This window comes from Microtus pennsylvanicus, chromosome 7 (assembly GCF_037038515.1).
Source record: "Microtus pennsylvanicus isolate mMicPen1 chromosome 7, mMicPen1.hap1, whole genome shotgun sequence".
Taxonomy (NCBI): Eukaryota; Metazoa; Chordata; class Mammalia; order Rodentia; family Cricetidae; genus Microtus; species Microtus pennsylvanicus.
The window spans coordinates 9,696,899-9,716,387 of record NC_134585.1 but is presented as its reverse complement, the minus strand read 5'-3'; the positions used below and the strand labels follow the sequence as shown (position 1 = coordinate 9,716,387).

Here is a 19,489-nt window from a genome sequence, read left to right as displayed (position 1 = left end):
CTTTGCTGCTAAACGAGATGGTCAAGAGCAGTGATTCCATGCCCACCCCCTGCCCAGCCATCTTACAGGTGTGTCACCTGGGATTGGAGATGACGGTAGCCACTAGGAGGACCCAAGCCTCAGCCCCTGTCCTAGGACCTCTGTAGAACTGGGCCATAGTCTATGGGATTCCATGACCTATGAGCAAGGGGTCCCACTGACCCAGCCCATGGGAGACTTAGAGGACCCAGCTATTCAGCTGAGAGAGGCTTTGCCAGAATCACCACCCCAGGCTGCTCGGGTCTTTTGCTTCTCCTTTGACGTGCAAGCTGCCCGGAACAGGGCTGCTGCTGGGGCAGTCCTCCAATGAAGGTGCTCCCTCACCACGGGCTTGTACTAGATTCACGAGACTACCCCCCCCAAACCTGCAGAACACGCTTCTGCCTGCAGGGACTAGTCCCTGTGACTGGCATATGGCCAGAGATGATGTAGTCAAGCATTGGTGGCTGCTGAGCACTTCCAACTCCAGGTTAATTTTTTCCAATGACGGCATGGTTTTCTTCCTTGTCTTCCCTATCCCGAGGTTCTGTGATTGTAGACACACGAGTTCAGTTACTGGATTATTCTGGCAGATGGACTTGGATCAAGATGAGAGCTTCTTAAATTCCAGCCTTATTTCCTAAGATCGACTCGGTCACACACGCACACTTGGCCGACCATTGCTTGCTCCCTTCTCCTGGGACAATTCCCTCTATCCTGATCCTCTAACTTGCCCATGTCCTAAGGGAGAGGTCTCTCTGTGTCTCTCTCGGGAGCCAGTCCACTCCCATCCAACTGCCAACAGAAGCGCCCATGTTCAGCTGCTGAAAACCTGGGGGTTCAGATCTATTTTGCCCGCTGTTTTCTACGTGCCTCTGCTCTGGGCTCCTTCTTCCTCTTTGTCTGGATTTGCACCAAGCTTTGCTCTGTGTTTTTATATCATTTTTCCGTGCATCGGGCACATTCTTCTGTTTTTGGCTTTCTTTCAAGTTCATCTGTACCCTTGACCTCAGCTAAACATCAGAAGGACTGCTCCAGAGAGTCCGGGAGTGGCCATGCAGCCTGTCCTCTTCCTGCTGTGTTGGTCAGCTACTGCCTGCCTCCCCCTTTCTGGGCACCGCTTCTGTCTCTCCCAGGAGCCTCGCACTGCACATCAGGCTGCTTGCTGCTTAGGCCACCCTCTTGGTGCAGAGTCATACTCCTGGGCTGTGGAATTCTGTGGCATGAGCCTCCCTCTGATGTTCTGAAACGCGCAGGGTCTTCCGGCTTTTCTCACCTCTGACGGTCTTCTTGTGCATCTTTTCACTGTGAGAAACACTGCAAATCTTTTCTCAGTCTCGAAACCCTGGGCCATTTTGCCCTCAACTGCTGTCTCTCTTTGGTTCTCCAGTGACAAGCACGCTAGACCCTCGCTGTGTCCTCCCTCTGTGGATTTCATCTCTCAATCTGTGCTTCCATCGGCAAGGTGCTGAGATGGCCACTCCCAGCTTACTCTTGCTGTCCTGGGGGAAATCATCTCCCCCAGTTCTCTGAACTCTTGTGTCCCAGGATTTACCCAGAGAGCCCTCTGCTCTCTGAGATGATTCTCTTTCCTTTTAGCTTTGGGGCATGGTACACTCTTAATTCTTGGTCCCAGCCTGGTACCCACTTCCCAGGAGGCCTGGGATCTGGTCTCTCCATCTCTGGTTCAATCTTCGTTCCAGTGCCTGTGTCTTCTTTACCACACCACACACTGAGTGATGCTGATGGGGAGAATCGGGCTGGTTTTGAGCAGGCATCCCACTCGCCCATGAGTGCTAATGCTTTTGCGGGTCAAGGGAGTGGCCTCAGCTCTCTTCTCGGCTGGTCCTCCCTCCATCTCACAGGAAGCATCTCAACTTTTATCCTGCTTTCCCAGATGGTTTTGGTGGAGACTGGTCCCTAGATCCAGGTCTTTTCAGGACTTAGTGAACTTAGAGAAAGCATGTACTTTGCCCCTCCAGAGCGTTGGGCAGCAACCATGGCGTAACGGGTATCCAGCACCCCCAGGTTCTAGTGCCCCACCCTGGGGCTGGCTGTACCCCACAACCCTCAGCCTAGACCATGCAAGTATGCTCACCTGGAGGCCCAGGTGGGCCCACCTCTCCTTTGTCACCCTTTGGTCCTGAAGGCCCCGGCACACCTAGGGGAAAAGACCCCAAATCTATCAGGGAAAGTCCGGTCAAGGCCCCTCCCACTAATGTCCCCAGTCCTGGCTATTGTGTACATAGGCTGAGGCTAGACCAGAAAGGCTGTGGAAGGCTGTGGGGGTAGGGGACATAGTTAGAATCAGAACTCATGAAGAGCAAATGTGTGTGCTGGGGAGAGCCATTGCTCTATGTCCCTACTGACAGATGGCTGGGGCTGTCCCTGCACTTCTCTGAGAAATCTTGGATGGTCATGCCCGGCACCAGAGCCTCTAGTTAGACTCCCTAGACAGCTATGCCAGGTGTGTGCTATTAGGAGTAGGGTAGGCTTGAGGACGTGACCCGGGAACTGGATACCCAGAGTTAGCAGAGAGTCAAGTCCCACAGCTTCATCTTTTTCCTAATCAGTTTGAGGTTACTATCCCATTGCCATCTTCCTACCGGAGCCCCAGACTTCCGCATGCACTGTGATCCCCAGTGCCCTCACCTTGCTGTCCTGGTAGTCCAGGTCGACCAGACTCCACAAACGCCTACAAAGAACAAGCGGGGAGGGGGTGGGAATGGGGAGGGGGGTGCCGAAGGACAGTGCTCTAGAAAGCAAGACTACCAGGGTCCCCAAGGCAAGAAATCCCAGGGCCCCTCTCCAGAACCAAACAAGAACCCTTTCCATAGGCACTCTGAACGGGGCCAGGGTCTATGTCCAGAGTCCTTGTCACAGTGACCTGCCCTCATAGGTCACCTCTTCCCCTTGTTAAGGCTGGGTTTGAGGCTGTCTCCAAGCCGCAGAGTTACTCCTGTGGGGACTCACTGCTTGTCCACTGCCCCCAGGTGCAGCCTACCCGACAGACCCATTCCAGAGATACCCAGAGAGGATTCCAGAGGCAGCAATGGGAGAGAAGCCTCCGGAGAATGAAGCTCTGGCCACTTACATTGCTGTCATAGATGGGCATTCCTGGAGGACCTGGGGGGCCTGGAGGCCCAGGGGGGCCAGGCAATCCCTGTGGAGGGACAGAAGGTTCTGGTTAGTCAAGGTCACAGCTAACCATCAGTGTAGACTAGGGTAGCAGACATAGTCTGAAATTCTTCTGAGAAGTGGTCAGATCAGAAAGCTGAATGCGTTTGATGATGTAAAAATCAAGACTGTATTGCTGACTTATCCATGTGCCTGCCAGCTGGGCCTGCCTATTTCCTGCCCAGGGCCAGTAGTTGTACTTCTCCTGAGATCCCTCAGGAGCAGCTAAGTCCCTCAAGAAGGCTTTGACTTGAATGAAAGGGACAGCCTGGTCCATGCTCTGACGGTTATACACTGCTTCTGCAAAAGGCCTCTCGAGGACCCGCGTAAGGAATTGGCATGACCAGGTACCTTGCATGGCCCGCCTTCCCCAGGACAGCTCCACGGGGGGGGGGGGGGGGGGGGCTGTGAGCATCAGGTGCCTCAGACTACGGGATACACTCCCTGTAGGGAAAATGGTATTTAACCTGATTTAAAAAATCCTAGCTGAGAATAAAATCCAAGAGCCAATCTTTTCCATTGGGATGGATGAGATTGGCCAGTGACTGCCGGTCCTGCAGCTCTGCAAACGCCGGAGCTGGCTCTTGATTTTGCACGGGGTTAGTAGGCATTAGTGCACAGGGGAGGCAGCTGGCAAGAAACCAGCAGCAGCCATGATCATCACAAATGTGAACTCTCCGAAGTATTCATATCTGGATTCCCGTTCCTATCTCTGTTCTGGGCAAAGCAGGTGGGAGGTGGGAGTCAGAGCTGGACACAGCCACGCTGGGCGGGGAGCCCCTGAGTCTCTGAGTGGCTGCCTCCAGTAGAAAGGCAAGCGATGCTATGAGACAAAATCCCTTAAGTCCCTAAGGCAGCAGATGTTCCAAAAGACACAAACCTGAGTTGGTGGATCCAGAGAAGGTATGCCCTAAGACCCCATGTTTCTCTCTCGGGTATAGGAACATGCAGATATGTGCATGTAGTTGTGAGTGTGCCCACAAACACATGTGAGTATTTATGCAAGTGTAGACAGGACAAACATGTCTAGCTACATCATCAGCCATTTCAAACAGCCTGCTAGATGACCTGAGAGGCCCTGACCTAGCCCTTCTTGTTCCCTGGTGTTCCAAGCCATCCATTTGCCATTGCAGGACACTTACCCTCATGCTGAACCCAAGGCTGGCATCTCCAGGCTCCCCTTTCTCTCCCTTTAATCCATTTGTTCCGGGACGACCCTGAACAGAACAGAGTAACAGGGCTTGTTGGGTACTGGACAGCCCGTACATAGCCCCCTCCTTCCTGGGTCAAGCCTTCACACTTTTGCCCAGAAGCTAGAGGAGGAAGGAGACTGACTAGAAGGTCCCAGGTCAGAGCCCCCTTTTTGCCCAGGGCCTTCTATGGGGTGACAGATGAAGTGTACTCTTAGCCCAGATAAGTATTAAGACATTGGCCACATAGATATGATTGCTGTACCCAAGGGGAGGACAGGAGGGGCCGCTGTCCACTTTCTCCAGAGCCCAGCCCTCTGCAGGCCCCAGGTGCTCTCCACCCACTATGTCCAACTTGTAGGCCACCAAATCCTCACCGGCCGTCCAGGGAAGCCGATTTCACCCTTGTGCCCAGGTCGCCCATAAGGACCCTACAGAGAGAATGTGGAGGGTGAGTGAGGTCTCCTAGTGAAGAGGGAGGGGACCATCCCAGGAAAGAGCCAGGGTTGCCATCTCTGAGAACTACCGGTTGTCATCCAGGTAACCAACCCCCTCCCCATGTTTTCAATGTGGCAGTTGATACAAACCCTGGGCCACGAACCCAGTGTAAACAAAAGGGCATTACTCACCGGGGGTCCTCGGAAGCCTGGTTCTCCCTGAATAGAGAATCAGAGGTACGTCAGGGAGCTATGGCTAACCCTGCCCACTGCCTTCTGGAGTCCCTGTACCCATGTGGATGTGCTAGGCTGCTGGCCATGCCAGGACAGGACAGAAACCAGCACTGGGACCAGGTCTGGTCTGAGACACAGATGGATGCGCCCTGGGTTGGTGAAGGTGGGACCCAGCTTGGACAATGTAGAGCTAAGGTCACCCAGGTCTTCTTCAGCTACAGAGCCTCTGTGAGCAGGGGGTTCTCTGGGCCTGAGGAATCATCAGCTCACTCCCTGACAACACTGTAGGCCAACGAGGATCCATTCCTCATAGCCACCAAGGCTTCCCAAGGCCCTTCCCCTGGAACCTTCTTAGGAAGACCTGCTGGGGTAGAAGTCTAAAACGGTCTGAGGAGCAAGTCCTGCCAGCCGAGCAAAGGCTTGGGCTCAGGTTGCTGCAAGCTCAGGACCACAGGAAGGAGGAGGTCTAGATACCTCGGTTATACAGGGTGGATGGTTGCTTACTCATGATGGCCTTGGGCTCCTTCATCTCCCACAGGCAAAGGCCAGGCGGAAGAATGAGCACACTGGGCCATGGCCTATATCACCAACCTTTGTATAGGTGAGCTTAGGCCACAGCAGGAGGGGATAACACAAGCCATTGGCAGGTTTGGGGTAGTGAGAACACACCCAGGATGGTTGCAAGAGGCAAAGGGAGGGGAACAGAATTAGGCTATGGGGGGCTTGGGAAACCCATTCCGGAAAGGTTTGAGTGTGTTGTGATCCTGCCTCTCTGTCAGGACGCCCCCATTCATGCTGTCTTCACAATGTCAGGGAACCCCAACCCCATTCTCACCTTGGCTCCTTTCTGGGCAGGGCCCAGGGCTCTGCCATCAGGGCCAAAGATAGCACCTGGCTCGCCTTTCTCACCCTGAAATGGCAGGACAGGAAGGACAGGTCAGGGCTCAGCCATAAGGCCTCAGATACCCCCAAGACAGAAACAGAGCGGAAGGGGGTCCTGGCCTACGTGGGAAGGTTGTGACCGGAGCCTTCTGAGTTAAGGTAATAGAGATGTCATGTCCCAGTACCCCCAGGGCCCAGCCTGCCTCAGGAGCCATAGGAGCAGGTCTGTGGTTCCTAGGAAAGGAGCAGATGGTACCCCAGCCCCTTACCTTGGGCCCTGGAAGACCCTGCTCGCCTTTGGAACCCAGGTCACCCTTCGGCCCAGCAGGTCCCTACAATGAAGACCAGATAGAAATGAGGGTCCCTGACCCAATATCCCTTGGACCCCATGTTCCCACATATTCTGTCCCTGTGGTTGCTCACTGTTCACAAGGCAGCCCCTTCAGTGTCCTGAACAATTATAAATGGCGAGGGCACCATGCGATACCCTCCAGCCCCCATTATCTTCCTGATAGCATCATGTCCTCAAGGACAATGACCCAAGCTTACACTACCATCCTGTGTGTACCAAGCAGAACCCATACCCACCCCCCAGTGTAGAGCATTGCTGGGCAAGCATGCAGCTCCGAAGCAAAGCCACTTACAGGAAAGCCTGCGTACCCTGGCTTGCCCTGTGGAAAGAAAGGTACCGTGAGTTTTGGGGACACACCGCTCTCACGGGTGTTCTAACCCAGCTCCCCGGGACCCTCCGTGGAAGCAAGATGGCACTTACCTCAGGTCCTGGTGTGCTCACTACTGCTCTCTGTCCCCACGCCATCGGGAAAGAAAAAGTAGAGGAAAAGAAAGCTGCATTTGAGTTTAAAGTCACCTGTATCACACTAGCCACAGGCACACAAAAGCAAGTCCAAAGTGGAATTTAGGAAAAGCCTGTGCTTTCCGCAGTATGCCTGGGTTCTCTCTGCAGGTGCCCAGGTGACAAGTGACCCATTTCCTGGGGAGTCCCCTTCCCATGAAAGATCCTCCTCCCAGCATGGAGCGGCTAGGGCTGGCCTCACTCTCCAGTCCTGTAACACACTTAGCCTGGGGCACACACTCCAGTCCACCACGTGCAAGCAGCCCCACCTGCTGGGGGCTTTTCTAATGCTTCACTCTCATACCAGTGCCCCTGGATGAAGAGGACCAGCTGTTGCTTCTGGCTTTCCCCTGGTCCCAGAGCCCTGTGACCGTTCAGTGCCTTTCTCCCAGGACTGTACTGTCCCCATCTCAGAACTGAGGGTACCAGGGCTGCAGAATGTGAAGTAACCAGCCAGGGTCACTGTTGACAACTGTAGCTGGGATCTGAGCCCAGTTGTCACCCCAACCAAGCTCTAGCTCTGTCTAGGGCGGCCTGTTCCCTGCGGTCTCAGCTCCCGTGGGCCCTGCATCTAACAACCAGAGACTTGGGCTTCTTGCTGCAGAGAACTGAGCACAGGCAGCAGCTTGACCACCGGGTTCTGCGTTGGGGCTCGGAGGGACCCACTGACTTTGAGGCGACGCCACTTGACTATGTTACTGTAGGCACCACAAAAGGGCAGCGGTAGCCTTTACAACCAAGAAGGTCAAGAAGCTTTAGCAAGGAGAGAGCTTCTAGCCAGCACGGCCTTCTCTTGAGAAGCCAGGGCTCCTCACGCCATTCTGATGCAGTTATGATGTGGGAGTGTCATATATCAATCTGTTGATTTCATTGGTTAAGCAATAAAGAAACTGCTTGGCCCTGATAGGTTAAAACATAGGTGGGAGGAGTAAACAGAACAGAATGCTGGGAGGAAGAGGAAGTGAGCTCAGACTCAACAGCTCTGCTCTCTGGAGCAGGGATGCCGTGCTCCCCTCTCCCGGGGAAGACGCACGCCATGAAGCAAGCTGCCAGGTCAGACATGCTGAATCTTTCCCGGTAAGACCGGTGCTACAAAGTTTATTAGAAATGGGTTGATCGGGATATCAGAATTAGCCAGTAAGGGCTAGAGCTAATGGGCCAAGCAGTGTTTAAAAGAATACAGTGTCCGTGTAATTATTTCAGGGTATAAGCTAGCCAGGTGGCCGGGGTGCTGGGGATGCAGCCCCGCTGCTCCTATTACTACACAGTTAGGTCAACGATGGGCAGTCCCTAGACTGAGGGATGAGCCCTGCCGCATTCCACAGTGTACTTACATCCTCATTTGACACATAGACCACAGGCCCTGGAGGTCCTGGGGGGCCAGGGAGGCCTGGAAGCCCCACTCCGTCTTTTCCTGGGTTTCCCTGGAAGAGAACCGTAGAGAAGTAAACATTCTAGTTCCTCCAGCCAGGACCCCAGAGCCTACCCATAGCCCAGGTACTAGGTTTGTAGACAGTAGCTGAGAGCTACCCCTGCTGACTTAAGGGTCTCTCCTCAACTCTCTGAGGTCTCATGGGTGGCCAGGTGGCTTAGGCCTGAAGCTGGGGCATGATGGGATTCCTCACCCTGAGGCCTAAGCAGTTCAACTCTGTTCACTGCACACCTAAGGCTACAGACACTCACCTTTTCTCCCTGGGTCCCTTTCTCTCCTTTTGGTCCCTGCAGAGACAGAGAAAATGGGTCATCGTAGACAGAACCAGAATCCCTTCAGGTACCAGCCTACCTGGACCTGGCTTCCAATGCAGACGGGGAGTCTGTGTTGCCTTGAACCTTGGAGAATAGAGATGGGCACCCAAACCCTGTCCAGCCTTGCAGTTGGCTCCAGGGGCCACAGTGTAGCAGGTAGGGGACACAGATGTCTAGGACACCCCAAGGGCCACTTGAGATGCCAGTTCTCTTCCTGGGGGCTTCTTTTACGCCTTTCGCCTCTCACTCACCGGGGGCCCAGCTGCACCCTCTCTTCCTGGGAGGCCAGGGATGCCCTGGATTCCATCTGCTCCAGCTTCTCCCTGGGACAGACAAATAGAAGGGCCAGAGTCAGCCCTGCAGCAGGCAGCAGAGACTCTCAGAGAGGAGGTCACAGCAACCATGGGTGTGACCGTAGCCTAGGTTTCTGCAGCTTGGCTCAGCCCCTGGATATATCTCCCTCCATGGATATAACATGCCATCCATATGGGATGTGGAAGATTAAGACAGGGAGGATAGTAGCAGGGAAGGGGATGGAGGGAGGGGAGGGGAGGAAGCTCATTTCCCACAACTGGTGCGGGTGTATAGGGTTGTGCCCTAAGGCGGAGAGGCTTGACCTAGGTAGTTTTCTCTGAATCAGGCACATTAAATTATAAAGAAACAAAAGTATAAGGAACAGTGAGGGCAAGACGGGAGGGAGAATGAGGCCAGGACTGTACAGGCATCTCACTCCATGCCTGGTATTCTCGGGCTGCCTCTGAGATGTGCTCGACACATGAGGTTTGTGGGGCATGCCTGCTGGTCCTTACAGGCCCCTCTCCATCCCCAGTGGACAATATATACCCCACCCTGGGGGAAGTACCTACCTTGGTTCCAGGTGGCCCTGCCACTCCAGGATCCCCCTAAGTGGACAAAAAGTTCTATGAGCTTGGGGTGTCAGCTGGCTCACCCCCAAACCAAGCTACATACTCCTTTGTTAATCACCCAGGATATCCCGGCCCCAGCACTTGGGCCCTTCTAGAACCCTAGGTGACCCAGGGGCCCACACTGGTGGAAGGTACAAAATATATCCTAGCATCATGGGGATTGGATAGTTCCTGATATTGTAGAAGCTGGTAGCAAGTACCACCATCTCCACTATAAGAAATAAGTCCTCTAGCCGGGCAGCGGTGGTGCAAGCCTTTAATCCCAGTACTTGGGAGGCAGAGGCAGGAGGATCTCTGTGAGTTCGAGACCAGCCTGGTCTACAAGAGCTAGTTCCAGGACAGCCAAGACTACAGAGGAACCCTGTCTCAAAACAAAACAAAACAAACACAACAATGACAAAAAAGAAACAAGTCCTCTAAAGAGATTCCTTAAAGAAAAAAAAAAGTCTGCCTTTAATCACGGCACTTAGAAAGGAGAGGCAGGTAGATCTCTGAGTTCGAGGCCAGCCTAATCTACATAATCCAGGATAGCCAGTGCTACACAGAGAAACCCTGACTCAGAAAAAAAAAATCCAATTTGGGCCCATCTAAAAATCCATCCTTTGAAATGTTCATTCAGTGTTTTGCAAGTCACAGAAAAGCATTCTAGAAGTAGGGAACAGCAGAGGCCAGCTAGGCAGTAAGGACACCCTGGTGGAGACTATTCTGCTGCTCTCCACCCTTGCCCCCACCCTGGGGAGCCTGACTGGAGCGCAAGGGAAGGTGGGGGCCAAGGACGGGGCCTAGTCTGTGGCTGGTGTCCCTAAGGATGACATGGGGAGCAGAGAACAAAACTCTAAGATCCTCTAGGGGAAGAGGACACCACCCTACGGGTCTCTAAAGCTGAGAACCATCGAGAGGTTCTAGTCTCCTCAAAATTTTAGCATGGTTCAGATGTGTACAGGCAGGAATCTCATTTCCTGGGCTTGGAAAGATAGGGCATGACCCCGCTAATGCTCAGTGCGCGGGAAGGGGCATGTGGCTATTTTTCCATGAAACCGCCTGCTGTGTTTTGCAAACTTTCATGCTGAGCTCACAATGTATTAACTTGCTAGGCAGCTCTCCAAGAAAGGCCTCCCTCACTCACCTTGAGTCCTGGCAACCCCGGAGGTCCCTGCCAGAGTAAAGGAAACAAGTGTTAGTGAGTGACCTGGATCTGCTTTATCCCACATTCATTAGCCCTTTCCAAACCTCATGACCCCAGGGACAACAAAAACTGAGGCACAAGGCTGGCGTGACGGGAGCTCTAAGCAGAGCCTTCTATTGTAAAAGCTATAACGGGGGCAACTGAACTTTAACTGAGTACCCGGTTGAAAGCTACATGGGAGTTCTTTCTGTTGTCCTTAGAACCTGTCTACATTTGAAATTGTTTTAAAATAAAACTATATACTGAAAAAGTTACAAAGAATTATAGCAACAATAATGATACTTTACTGTCACGGTAGCATCTGCCAGTGGTGGCCCCAGAGACTAGAGGTCAGCCTGGTGTCCTCCAGGACATACTGCTGTTCCTCAGGGAAAAGCGGTATCCTAGGCAGGGCTGTAGAGTTTGTGTATGCCTGCACACAAGGGCCCTGATGTACCTGCCGTTTGGGGACTTTGGGACTTCAGCTCCTCTTTGCTGACCTAATCCAAACTACACACAGGTCAACAGAAAAACTTGGGGTGACTCCCCTAAATGCCCCACTAACTCAAGTCTACTCTGGCCAAATATCTGTCACTTCTTCAAATTACAGCCATGGAAGAAATCAGAGAGGGAAAGGCCTATCTACCTGTCACCACCCCACACCGACCCCCCACCCCTAGGGACAGTTTGTGAGCAGGTCTTTCTGGGGTGGAGGGTACTATGGCTCACATCCCCAGGCTTCTGGTGGTTCCTTGCCCTACATAAGGCTGTCCCAAAGACACCACTGGCCTGGGACCCTCCTCCTACCCCAGCCCACAGGCAGTACCTGCAGCCCGTCGGAGCTTCGGGCTGTTGGCCAGAAGGGCATCCCAGAGCTTTCCATATCATCCTGGAGGGAGCACAAGAGGGACGCTCAGTGACTGAGCCTTACTAAGAAGGAGCCTTTCCTGAGGCCAGGAAAAAGGAGATGGGGGGAAAGGGAAGTGGATGACCGACAGAGCTTGGGTTGTGTGTGTGTGTGTGTGTGTGTGTGTGTGTGTGTGTGTGTGTGTTATTCAAACCCTAGTGGGCACGCATCCTACTCAGTCACAGGGCTTTGGCCTGTGTGTGTGCAAGAGAAATTGTACTTGGGTTCATAGGCAGGTTTTCAGCATGGAAGGGTTGGGAACAGCACCCACAGACATCTGAGCCTAAACACATGTGCTTTGAGTGCAGTGAGGCCAACCCAGAACAGATCTAACCCATTCAGGTACTTGGGATCACACATGGAAGCCCAAAGAAGGGAACAGGAGAAACCCACGTGTGACAAGAGCTGTGCCCTGCTTAGGGAGTTCCGCTCAGGCTGTGAGCTGTCTGGAGGAAAGGCAGCTGTATGGCCCAGGCTTTCTGGGGGCCCCCCAGTGACTCACGAATCCAGCTGCAAATCCTGGTCCTGGTGGCCCCGGGGGGCCTGGAGGTCCTGGTGGTCCAGTTGGCCCAGGGGGTCCAGCCATGCCAGTCTTTCCTGGCACACCGACAGGCCCAAGATCTCCTTTGCTCCCCTGCACAGACAGAAGGACAAGGTTACCGTGGCTCCGGGCCTCAGCTAAGCTACAGGCAACGCAACGAACAAGCACTTCCTTGCAATGCTTTTCAAAAACCTGAAAACCCAGAGATAAATCACCTGCCACAAAAGCCATACAGGCAACTCACTGACTTAAAACAACAGGGTGAAGTGAGATTCACAGGCACACAAGCCTGACGTCATGGCTTTGGCCACAGCTCAAGAATCACAAAGCAGGCTGTCCACCATAGCCTGTAACCTTGGGTCCCAGCTCTTTGACAGTTGAGAACAGGGATAGCAAGAAGCAGATAAAGCAGGTAAGGAGGAGGGACAGGCCACTGGAAGGTACAGGGAGAGCAAGGTTCAGGGTGGGTCTGCAGGGGACCCTGTAGCCACCAAGTGCTTGGGGTAACATAGGCACAGGTATTACTGTGACTTTGCGAGTTTGAAGAACTTTGGGAGCAGAAGCAAACACAGGTCATATCTAGGAGTCTGAGAGATCAGATCAAGGAAGCAGACTGAGGCAGGGACTTGGCACTCAGGCAGAGAGAGGCCCTGGTTCAGAAAGCCCTACTCCAAGCAGGTTAGCCCTGAAGTTGGACCTGGTAGGCCAGCATGCCCCAGGGACCCTGCTGGCAGCCAAGTCACCTCTATGAAGTGGGAACTGAGACCACCACCATTCTCTCCTGGGCCGCTGAGAGGCACAAGTGACTGTATGAGAGATGTCCTGAACCCAGCTGGAACACAGGCAGCCTCGCTTGGCGTGAACCTTCTTATAAAGGGTTAGCTGAGTTCAAAGACACCCTGGGCTATACAAGATGCCACCTCTGGGTACCTCTGGAAATAATGAGGATGCAGGCGTCTATGTGGGTGTGGGATCTCCAGCTATGGATATAGCTACTCCATTTCAGGTGGGTACCAGGTACAGCGGTTCACTCTTGAACCTTCCTCTTTAACCTCAGTAAAACACTTCATTTATTTATCCTGGAAGACTCTCCTTGTGTGCGTGCGCAGATACAAGGGCGTGCGCGTGTACAGACGGGAGCACCTGAGTGTAGATGCCAGTGTCTTGTGCAGAGACACAAGCGTGCGTGCAGATTTACATACTCAGCCCACGCCAGCCCATCTCTTATTTCTTTCTGACATGTTCATCTGCCCTCTGATGCCCCTGTTGCTCTCATCTCCCCCCCCCACTGGATTCTTCTATCAGCCCCAGCCTTTTCTTTGAACACCAGCCAGGATGCCTCTCAGAACACAGGAGAGCCAGCATGGCGTTCCCTGTGCAACAGTGGGTGAGGATGCCGGGAGTGCCACTGAGGACCTCGATGAACTGGGCCGCTAACATCCTGAGGTCCCTGGTTGAGGCACCCCAGGAATTCCCAGGGAGCCTTCCCTTGTACCTGCCTACTGGGAGCTCATTTCTAAACCCAGCACCTCTGGTTCCATTGCATTTGCAGAACAGAACTGAGTAGATAAAGCCACACGCACATGCGCGTGTGCGCGCGCGCGCACACACACACACACAGACTATGCATTCACTGGCTGGTGCCCCCTACATCCTGCCTAAATACTTTTATCAAGCAGGTAGCCCCAACTCTGCCAGAATGAAAATTGACTCATACCTTGGGTCCTGGGATGCCCACCTCGCCCTATGGGGGAAAAAGGATAGGATTACAATAAATTCAGACATGTATGTAGCAATCAGAGAAAAACAAACCAACAGCCCATGGTGACTGCCTGCCTCACAGGATCCTGTCTTTGGTTTATGCTGACTCTAGTGTTCTCAGGCCCTATCCCTGCTCCCTCCCTTGTCTTTTAGGGACGCTAACCTCTGGGAAGCTCAGGAAGGGGAGCCCAGAGAGCCCAAGGCCAGAGCCCCTAAGCCCACCAGCCCCATGAATGCCTCTCAGAACACCTCCTGAGCCGGGGAGCCATTTAGGCTTAGTTAAAATCAGAGACAAGCTCTGGGAATAGTCCATTTAAAAGGACCTTCTGATGCTCCCCAAGCATGCGGGTCTTCCTCATCCCATCCCAGGAAGTGGTGGGAGCAGCTCTCCATCTGACCCCCCTCCCCCGGCAACCCAAGACCACAGTAGATTGTGGTCAGCAGAGATTGGCCGGCCTCTGAAGACATCTACCAATCCAGCTACACTGAAACCTGAAATCACCCTTTCAAACCAAATGAAGGGCCGCCCCCTAAGTTGCTGGTCCACATATGGAGACCCTGACTTGAACCCGAGCCCTGCCGGCCCCACGACTAAGCACCTTCCTAAGCTGAGGATGCAGGCTATGTCCATGGGCTCACCCTATGGCACACACTCTCCACAGACCCCAAGCACGCAGTGCCCACCACCCACTGGCTACAAGTGTGTGCTGAGTTACACCACAGGAGCTGACTTACAACACTGCCTTTCTGGCCAGCCACTCCCGGTGGGCCCTCTTTGCCTGGAGGACCTGGAGGTCCCTGGGGGACAGAAGAACAAAGAGATGGGTGGACAGGATCCATGGTGAGCAGGTAACAGCTCGCACCCAGCCTTTCCGAGAGCCGGGATATAACCCCCCCACCCCCCCACCCCGGTGTATGCACAGCTCAGACAGTACAATGTAGAAGCCCCTGTGTGTGCTCTTTAATGGAGCTGTTGATTATACTGGGGAAACTAAGTTGGGAGGCTCATGCATCCATTCGGTCTAGAGTGGGTAAATGTGTGTCCCAGAGTCACCTAGTGTGTCAGTACCCTAGAACTAGAGGGTAGCCTCCCCGCCCAATCCTGAGAGTGACCCCAAATGAGACCAGCCTCCACCTCGAGGTGTGGAGACTGGAGCATGGGAATCCTGAGGTAGATCCAGCGAGAGACCTCATGTGATTCTCCCCTCCCCTGTTCCTAGCCAAGAGGATGCTCTGGGGAGGGGAGGCAGCAGAACTTACCGGGGGGCCAGGAAATCCGGGGGGCCCTTCCTTCCCAGGCACACCAGGAAGGCCTGCAGGTCCTGGAGCATAGGAGCTGTTGACCCCAAAGCGCCCTGGTTCACCAGGCAGTCCTGGGACACCAGGGGGTCCTGGGGGGCCAGGGAAGCCTCGTGGGCCCTGGACACGAGAGATACAATCCATCATAAAATATATAGGCATGCTGACAATGATCACATCCCCTGCTAGTCTTGCCCCACCCCCAAGGGTCCCCCCTAATGTCTCAGACATCCTGCCCAGTGACAGTGGGTGTGGGGTGCAGCCACTTACCCTGAGGCTCTCCATATCACCACTGAAACCAGAACCTTCCATGTCAATGAAGGTCTGAGGGAAGGGCGAGAGAAGCCACCACAGGACATAAATGCATCATCCCGAGTACCAGATAGCATCACCCAGCTGTCCCCTAACCACCCAAAGATGCCTGCAATGGCAGGTGGGGCATCATGCTTTGCCCCACAGACTGGCCACCATCCCAAGCCTGCAGCAGGTACCCATGCTCTTGGGCCAACAATACCAGGAACCGGTTCGTAGGGTTGAGTACTGGGGCCTGGTGTGGAGGAGGGAATTTACCAGCTTGTCCTGTCTGAAGGAGGGTCCTGGTGGCCCTGGAGGTCCTGGAGGTCCTCGAACTCCGACACCAGGATCTCCCTGGGACATAAGAGGAATCTGTCACACTGAGGACAGAGGACACATGGTCCCCACTCTCAGTTAGGAGCTGGGACAGGAAAGGGGCCATGCTAGGGTCTGCACACACGTACCTTCTCACCCTTGGGGCCCACTTCTCCTGGCGTTCCTGGAAAGCCTTGAGGCCCAGTGTCGCCCTGGAAGACAAGGATAGGAGTTAGGCAGAGGGAAGCATCTCTCTTCCTTCATACAATGAATCTTGAGCCCCAAATGCTTCTCATTCAGGAGCAGAGGGCAGATAGAAGTCAAGCCCTTCAGGGATTCATGGAGGCCTAATAAACCAGGAAAGGCCATGCCACGGAGACGACCCCAGAGGAGAGAAACAGGATTTAAAAGTGACACCACTGGCTATGGATGGCACACATCCTCTTCAGAGAAATCATCTAAGGTAACCACAGATCTCCATGGCGGAGTGTAAGTCCACTGCATGTGTATGGGATACACATGTGTCTGTGCAAACGTGATGGACACATTGGGCTTGGGGAAACCACTTAACACTGAGCCTGGACTGCATGTAGTTTCAACACAGCTCTGTCTGGCACAAAGAGCTCCCTGTGGCCACTCTGGCAGCGTGGGGGACCCCATCTCCTCAGCACTCCGGCCCCTCTCTTGCACCCCGAATTCCCCACTCTTTGTTGTGAGCCCTCACCCCAGCCCCTCAGGAAATCTGGAACAACACTCTGTGGTTTTGGCAGTCACATTGTGCCTGCCTTTAGCCACCTATAGTTAGTTAGATCAAAAGTACAACCCAAGCTAAGCCACCTTTTTAAAGTGTCCTCTCTGGGAAACCATGGCCCTGAGCTGTATACAGATGGCCTGTGGATCCCGTGGAAACACAGTACAGTGTCTGGTACAGAGAAAAGGCCAACTTACCGGCCTTCCATCTTCACCAGGGTCACCCTGTAATGTGCAAGAGAAGACATGAATGCAAATTGTCCTGAAGCCACTACACAAGACTGGGCACAGAGAGACCAAAAAGTGAAAAAAATACCTCTAACATGTAAACCTGGCACCCATTTTCCTTTTTCCTCCAGACATTGGAAAGTATCTTGTCTGTTTTTATTTTTTGAGACATGGCTTCTTTGTATAGCCCTGGCTGTCTTGGAACTTGTTCTGTAGACCAGGCTGGCCTCGAACTAACAGAGATCAACCTGCCTCTGCCTTCTGAATGCTGGGATTAAAGGCAGGTTGAAGACTATTCTTAAATGGACTGATCTTGTAAAATTTGTTGTTCTAGTAAGATAGGTCATAAGACCAACTGTTATTTCGCTTTTGTAATCAAACTTGCTCACTCTGCTCAATGACTAGGACAAGGGCAAGACATTCATGTTCAAATTAGACCCCGCCCACATGTACACAGAATACATTTAATCGTGTGAGGTCTGACTTCATAAGCCATGGATTAACATAACTAGATGCTGCATCTTGGGAGTTCTCTTGGTTGCAGTCCTGGAGCCATGAGTAGCTGGCACCACTATTTAATAAAAGCCTTCTTTTATTAAAATACATTCATGGTCATGGCAAATCTCTGAGTGACCCAGACCCACAACAGACAGCACTTCTGCAGTAGAGTTTAGGTCCAGGGTTGACTTGGGCATCCCTGACCTCCCTGCTCTAACTACCTTCCGGCTCTAGTGCACAGCAGAAGGCTGGTAGAAATCCCAGCATCCGAGGATGCTGCTGCTCTGATCCCAACCAACTCTCCCACCAGCCCCAGTCAGAGACCTCAGCTCCAGCCCAGATCACAAGGGGAGCCCAGGACTCACCGGTTCACCGTCCCTTCCTGGAGCTCCATCTTTTCCTGGTGGCCCCTGAGGCCCTGGGGGTCCTTGTGCTCCAGGGACAGGTTGTGCACTGGGGTTCTGTACCACTGGGCCTGCAGGACCCTGGGGACCAGCTGGGCCAGGTAAGCCCGGAACACCTGGCTCCCCCTTTTGTCCCTTCAGAACTCCCTAGAGACAAAGAGGATATCGGCTGCCACAATCTGCATACAAGCTCCCCTCATGCTGCTGCTACATGCTCAGGGGCCTGAATCTCAGGCCTCCAGGGAATACAGAGGTGCACGTTGGATGTAGAAGCATTGTAGAGCGCAGGGCAGCAGGCCAGAGGAGGGAGTGTGGGCCTGAGGTCACAGTGAGAAACCACTGAGGGTTCCCAGATGCCCTGGGACAAGGTCATGGGGAAGTGACCTCACCTTTATCAAGCCACTTCCATGATTCTGGACGCTCTCTTCCCGTGTACCGCTTGTGCCAGGAAGGGTCTCAGCTGGGAAGAGATAGAGGTGGCATGGTCAAGCTTCAAGCAGCCCCAGGCTCTTGGCTTTGCTGCCCAAGCTTTGCTTCTCCACCCAGCAAGAGCCCCGGGGACGAGGGTATGAGAATGGCCATTTGCCTTTCCACCCACCAAAAACCCTGAGGACAGGGACCAGGGGAATGGTGAGTGGCAATGGTCACCTAACATGGGCAATAGGACAGAAGCACCAAAGTCACCACAGCCATTTAAAGTAAGTCCAGTGACAACCGAAACCCTCGAGAAGATGCCTGAGTTTGTTTTTAGCATCTCTCCAGCAAAACTCCTTCTTATCAGGTTCTCCTCTTCCAACGTGCAATTTGAAAAACAGAAAGCCAGCAGCAATTCTGAGATGAACCCCAGAGGTTCACCTAGAACCCACCATCCACATGGTACCTCTGACACACCAAGGCACATGTGACATACATATGCATACACACAGTGGTGAATTCATTCACACACACACACACACACGCCACTTCTTTTGCAGAACTGTCTGGACATTTGTGGCATTTGCTATGACCTCTGCCTCGAAGACTGTGGTGTTTCGCAAGGGCAATGCTACCATTCACAAGTCGGTCACGGTCACATTCAGGGATCCAACCTTGACAAATGAGCAATGACTTGATAAATGGTCCACACTCCCCTGGCTTCTCTGAGAACAGTAACCATGAAGACGCCAAACGAGGATCTCCTGCTATGTTGGTTCCATGTCTTTTACATGTGTCCAACACGCGAGCACTGCTGGAGCCAAAGTTGGGCCCAGTGAGCCTGCTACCGGGTTTTGAACAGTCTTTGAGCTGAGAGTGGGTCTTACAGATGTGCACAAACAAGAAACACTTCTAAGGTCAGAGACAGAAAATGCCACAGAAACATGGCTGACCCCAAGCCTGAAATAAAAGTTGGCCAACAACAGCAGTTGTCATTCCTTCCTTTGCCTTCCCTCAGGAGCCTGTCCTCACTGGAACCACAAGACAGGTCCTTCCTGAAAATACAGAGTACCATTCCCTAGTGATTAATAAGAGGGTTGTAGGGTGATACCCGGAGGCAGATCTTAACCACATCTCACTAGCAGCAGACAGTATAAACTTTTATCATGCCAACATGTCACACCTCTTAGACACCAATTACATCTCTAATTAGAGTTTCTACTATTTAGAGGCATCTAGTGCTCCTTGGCTGTGGAGCCACCTTGGGTTAGAATTAATGATCACACAGTTATTCACGGCTGAGTTCAGTCCCTAGCAGGATATAGGATCTGTAGCCACAAATGAGGATTGGTCAAACTAGTGGACGTCCCAGGAGCTGCACAAACAGCGTGCTCAGGCCTCTTACTCATTCTCAGGGCTCTAGGAAATGCTGCTCCTAGCCTCTGAGGCT

The 19,489-nt window shown here is 53.1% G+C and overlaps 2 protein-coding genes across 6 annotated transcripts in view; one reads left to right on the top strand and one right to left on the bottom strand.

Moving 5' to 3' along the window:
• Positions 1–3,125, top strand: part of Slc19a1 (solute carrier family 19 member 1) — a 30,274-nt gene extending 27,149 nt beyond the window's left edge. The window contains exon 6 of the mRNA XM_075979880.1: positions 3,012–3,125. Within this exon, the coding sequence (XP_075835995.1) occupies positions 3,012–3,125 (114 nt within the window). The remainder of the gene's footprint in view (positions 1–3,011) is intronic.
• The window catches only part of Col18a1 (collagen type XVIII alpha 1 chain), a 108,720-nt gene that overhangs the window by 8,382 nt on the left and 80,849 nt on the right, over positions 1–19,489 (bottom strand). For all 5 annotated transcript variants that reach the window (XM_075979865.1, XM_075979862.1, XM_075979861.1 and 2 more), the window contains 26 exons: positions 18,015–18,085; positions 17,587–17,772; positions 16,694–16,720; positions 15,895–15,957; positions 15,707–15,784; positions 15,407–15,460; positions 15,098–15,256; positions 14,573–14,635; positions 13,794–13,820; positions 12,038–12,169; positions 11,455–11,517; positions 10,590–10,616; positions 9,404–9,439; positions 8,789–8,860; positions 8,475–8,510; positions 8,126–8,215; positions 6,711–6,740; positions 6,583–6,609; positions 6,208–6,270; positions 5,892–5,966; positions 5,015–5,041; positions 4,763–4,816; positions 4,338–4,412; positions 3,113–3,181; positions 2,671–2,713; positions 2,117–2,179 (listed from right to left, as the gene is read on the bottom strand). In XM_075979865.1, the coding sequence (XP_075835980.1) occupies positions 2,117–2,179; positions 2,671–2,713; positions 3,113–3,181; positions 4,338–4,412; positions 4,763–4,816; positions 5,015–5,041; positions 5,892–5,966; positions 6,208–6,270; positions 6,583–6,609; positions 6,711–6,740; positions 8,126–8,215; positions 8,475–8,510; positions 8,789–8,860; positions 9,404–9,439; positions 10,590–10,616; positions 11,455–11,517; positions 12,038–12,169; positions 13,794–13,820; positions 14,573–14,635; positions 15,098–15,256; positions 15,407–15,460; positions 15,707–15,784; positions 15,895–15,957; positions 16,694–16,720; positions 17,587–17,772; positions 18,015–18,085 (1,710 nt within the window). The remainder of the gene's footprint in view (positions 1–2,116; positions 2,180–2,670; positions 2,714–3,112; positions 3,182–4,337; positions 4,413–4,762; positions 4,817–5,014; positions 5,042–5,891; positions 5,967–6,207; positions 6,271–6,582; positions 6,610–6,710; positions 6,741–8,125; positions 8,216–8,474; positions 8,511–8,788; positions 8,861–9,403; positions 9,440–10,589; positions 10,617–11,454; positions 11,518–12,037; positions 12,170–13,793; positions 13,821–14,572; positions 14,636–15,097; positions 15,257–15,406; positions 15,461–15,706; positions 15,785–15,894; positions 15,958–16,693; positions 16,721–17,586; positions 17,773–18,014; positions 18,086–19,489) is intronic.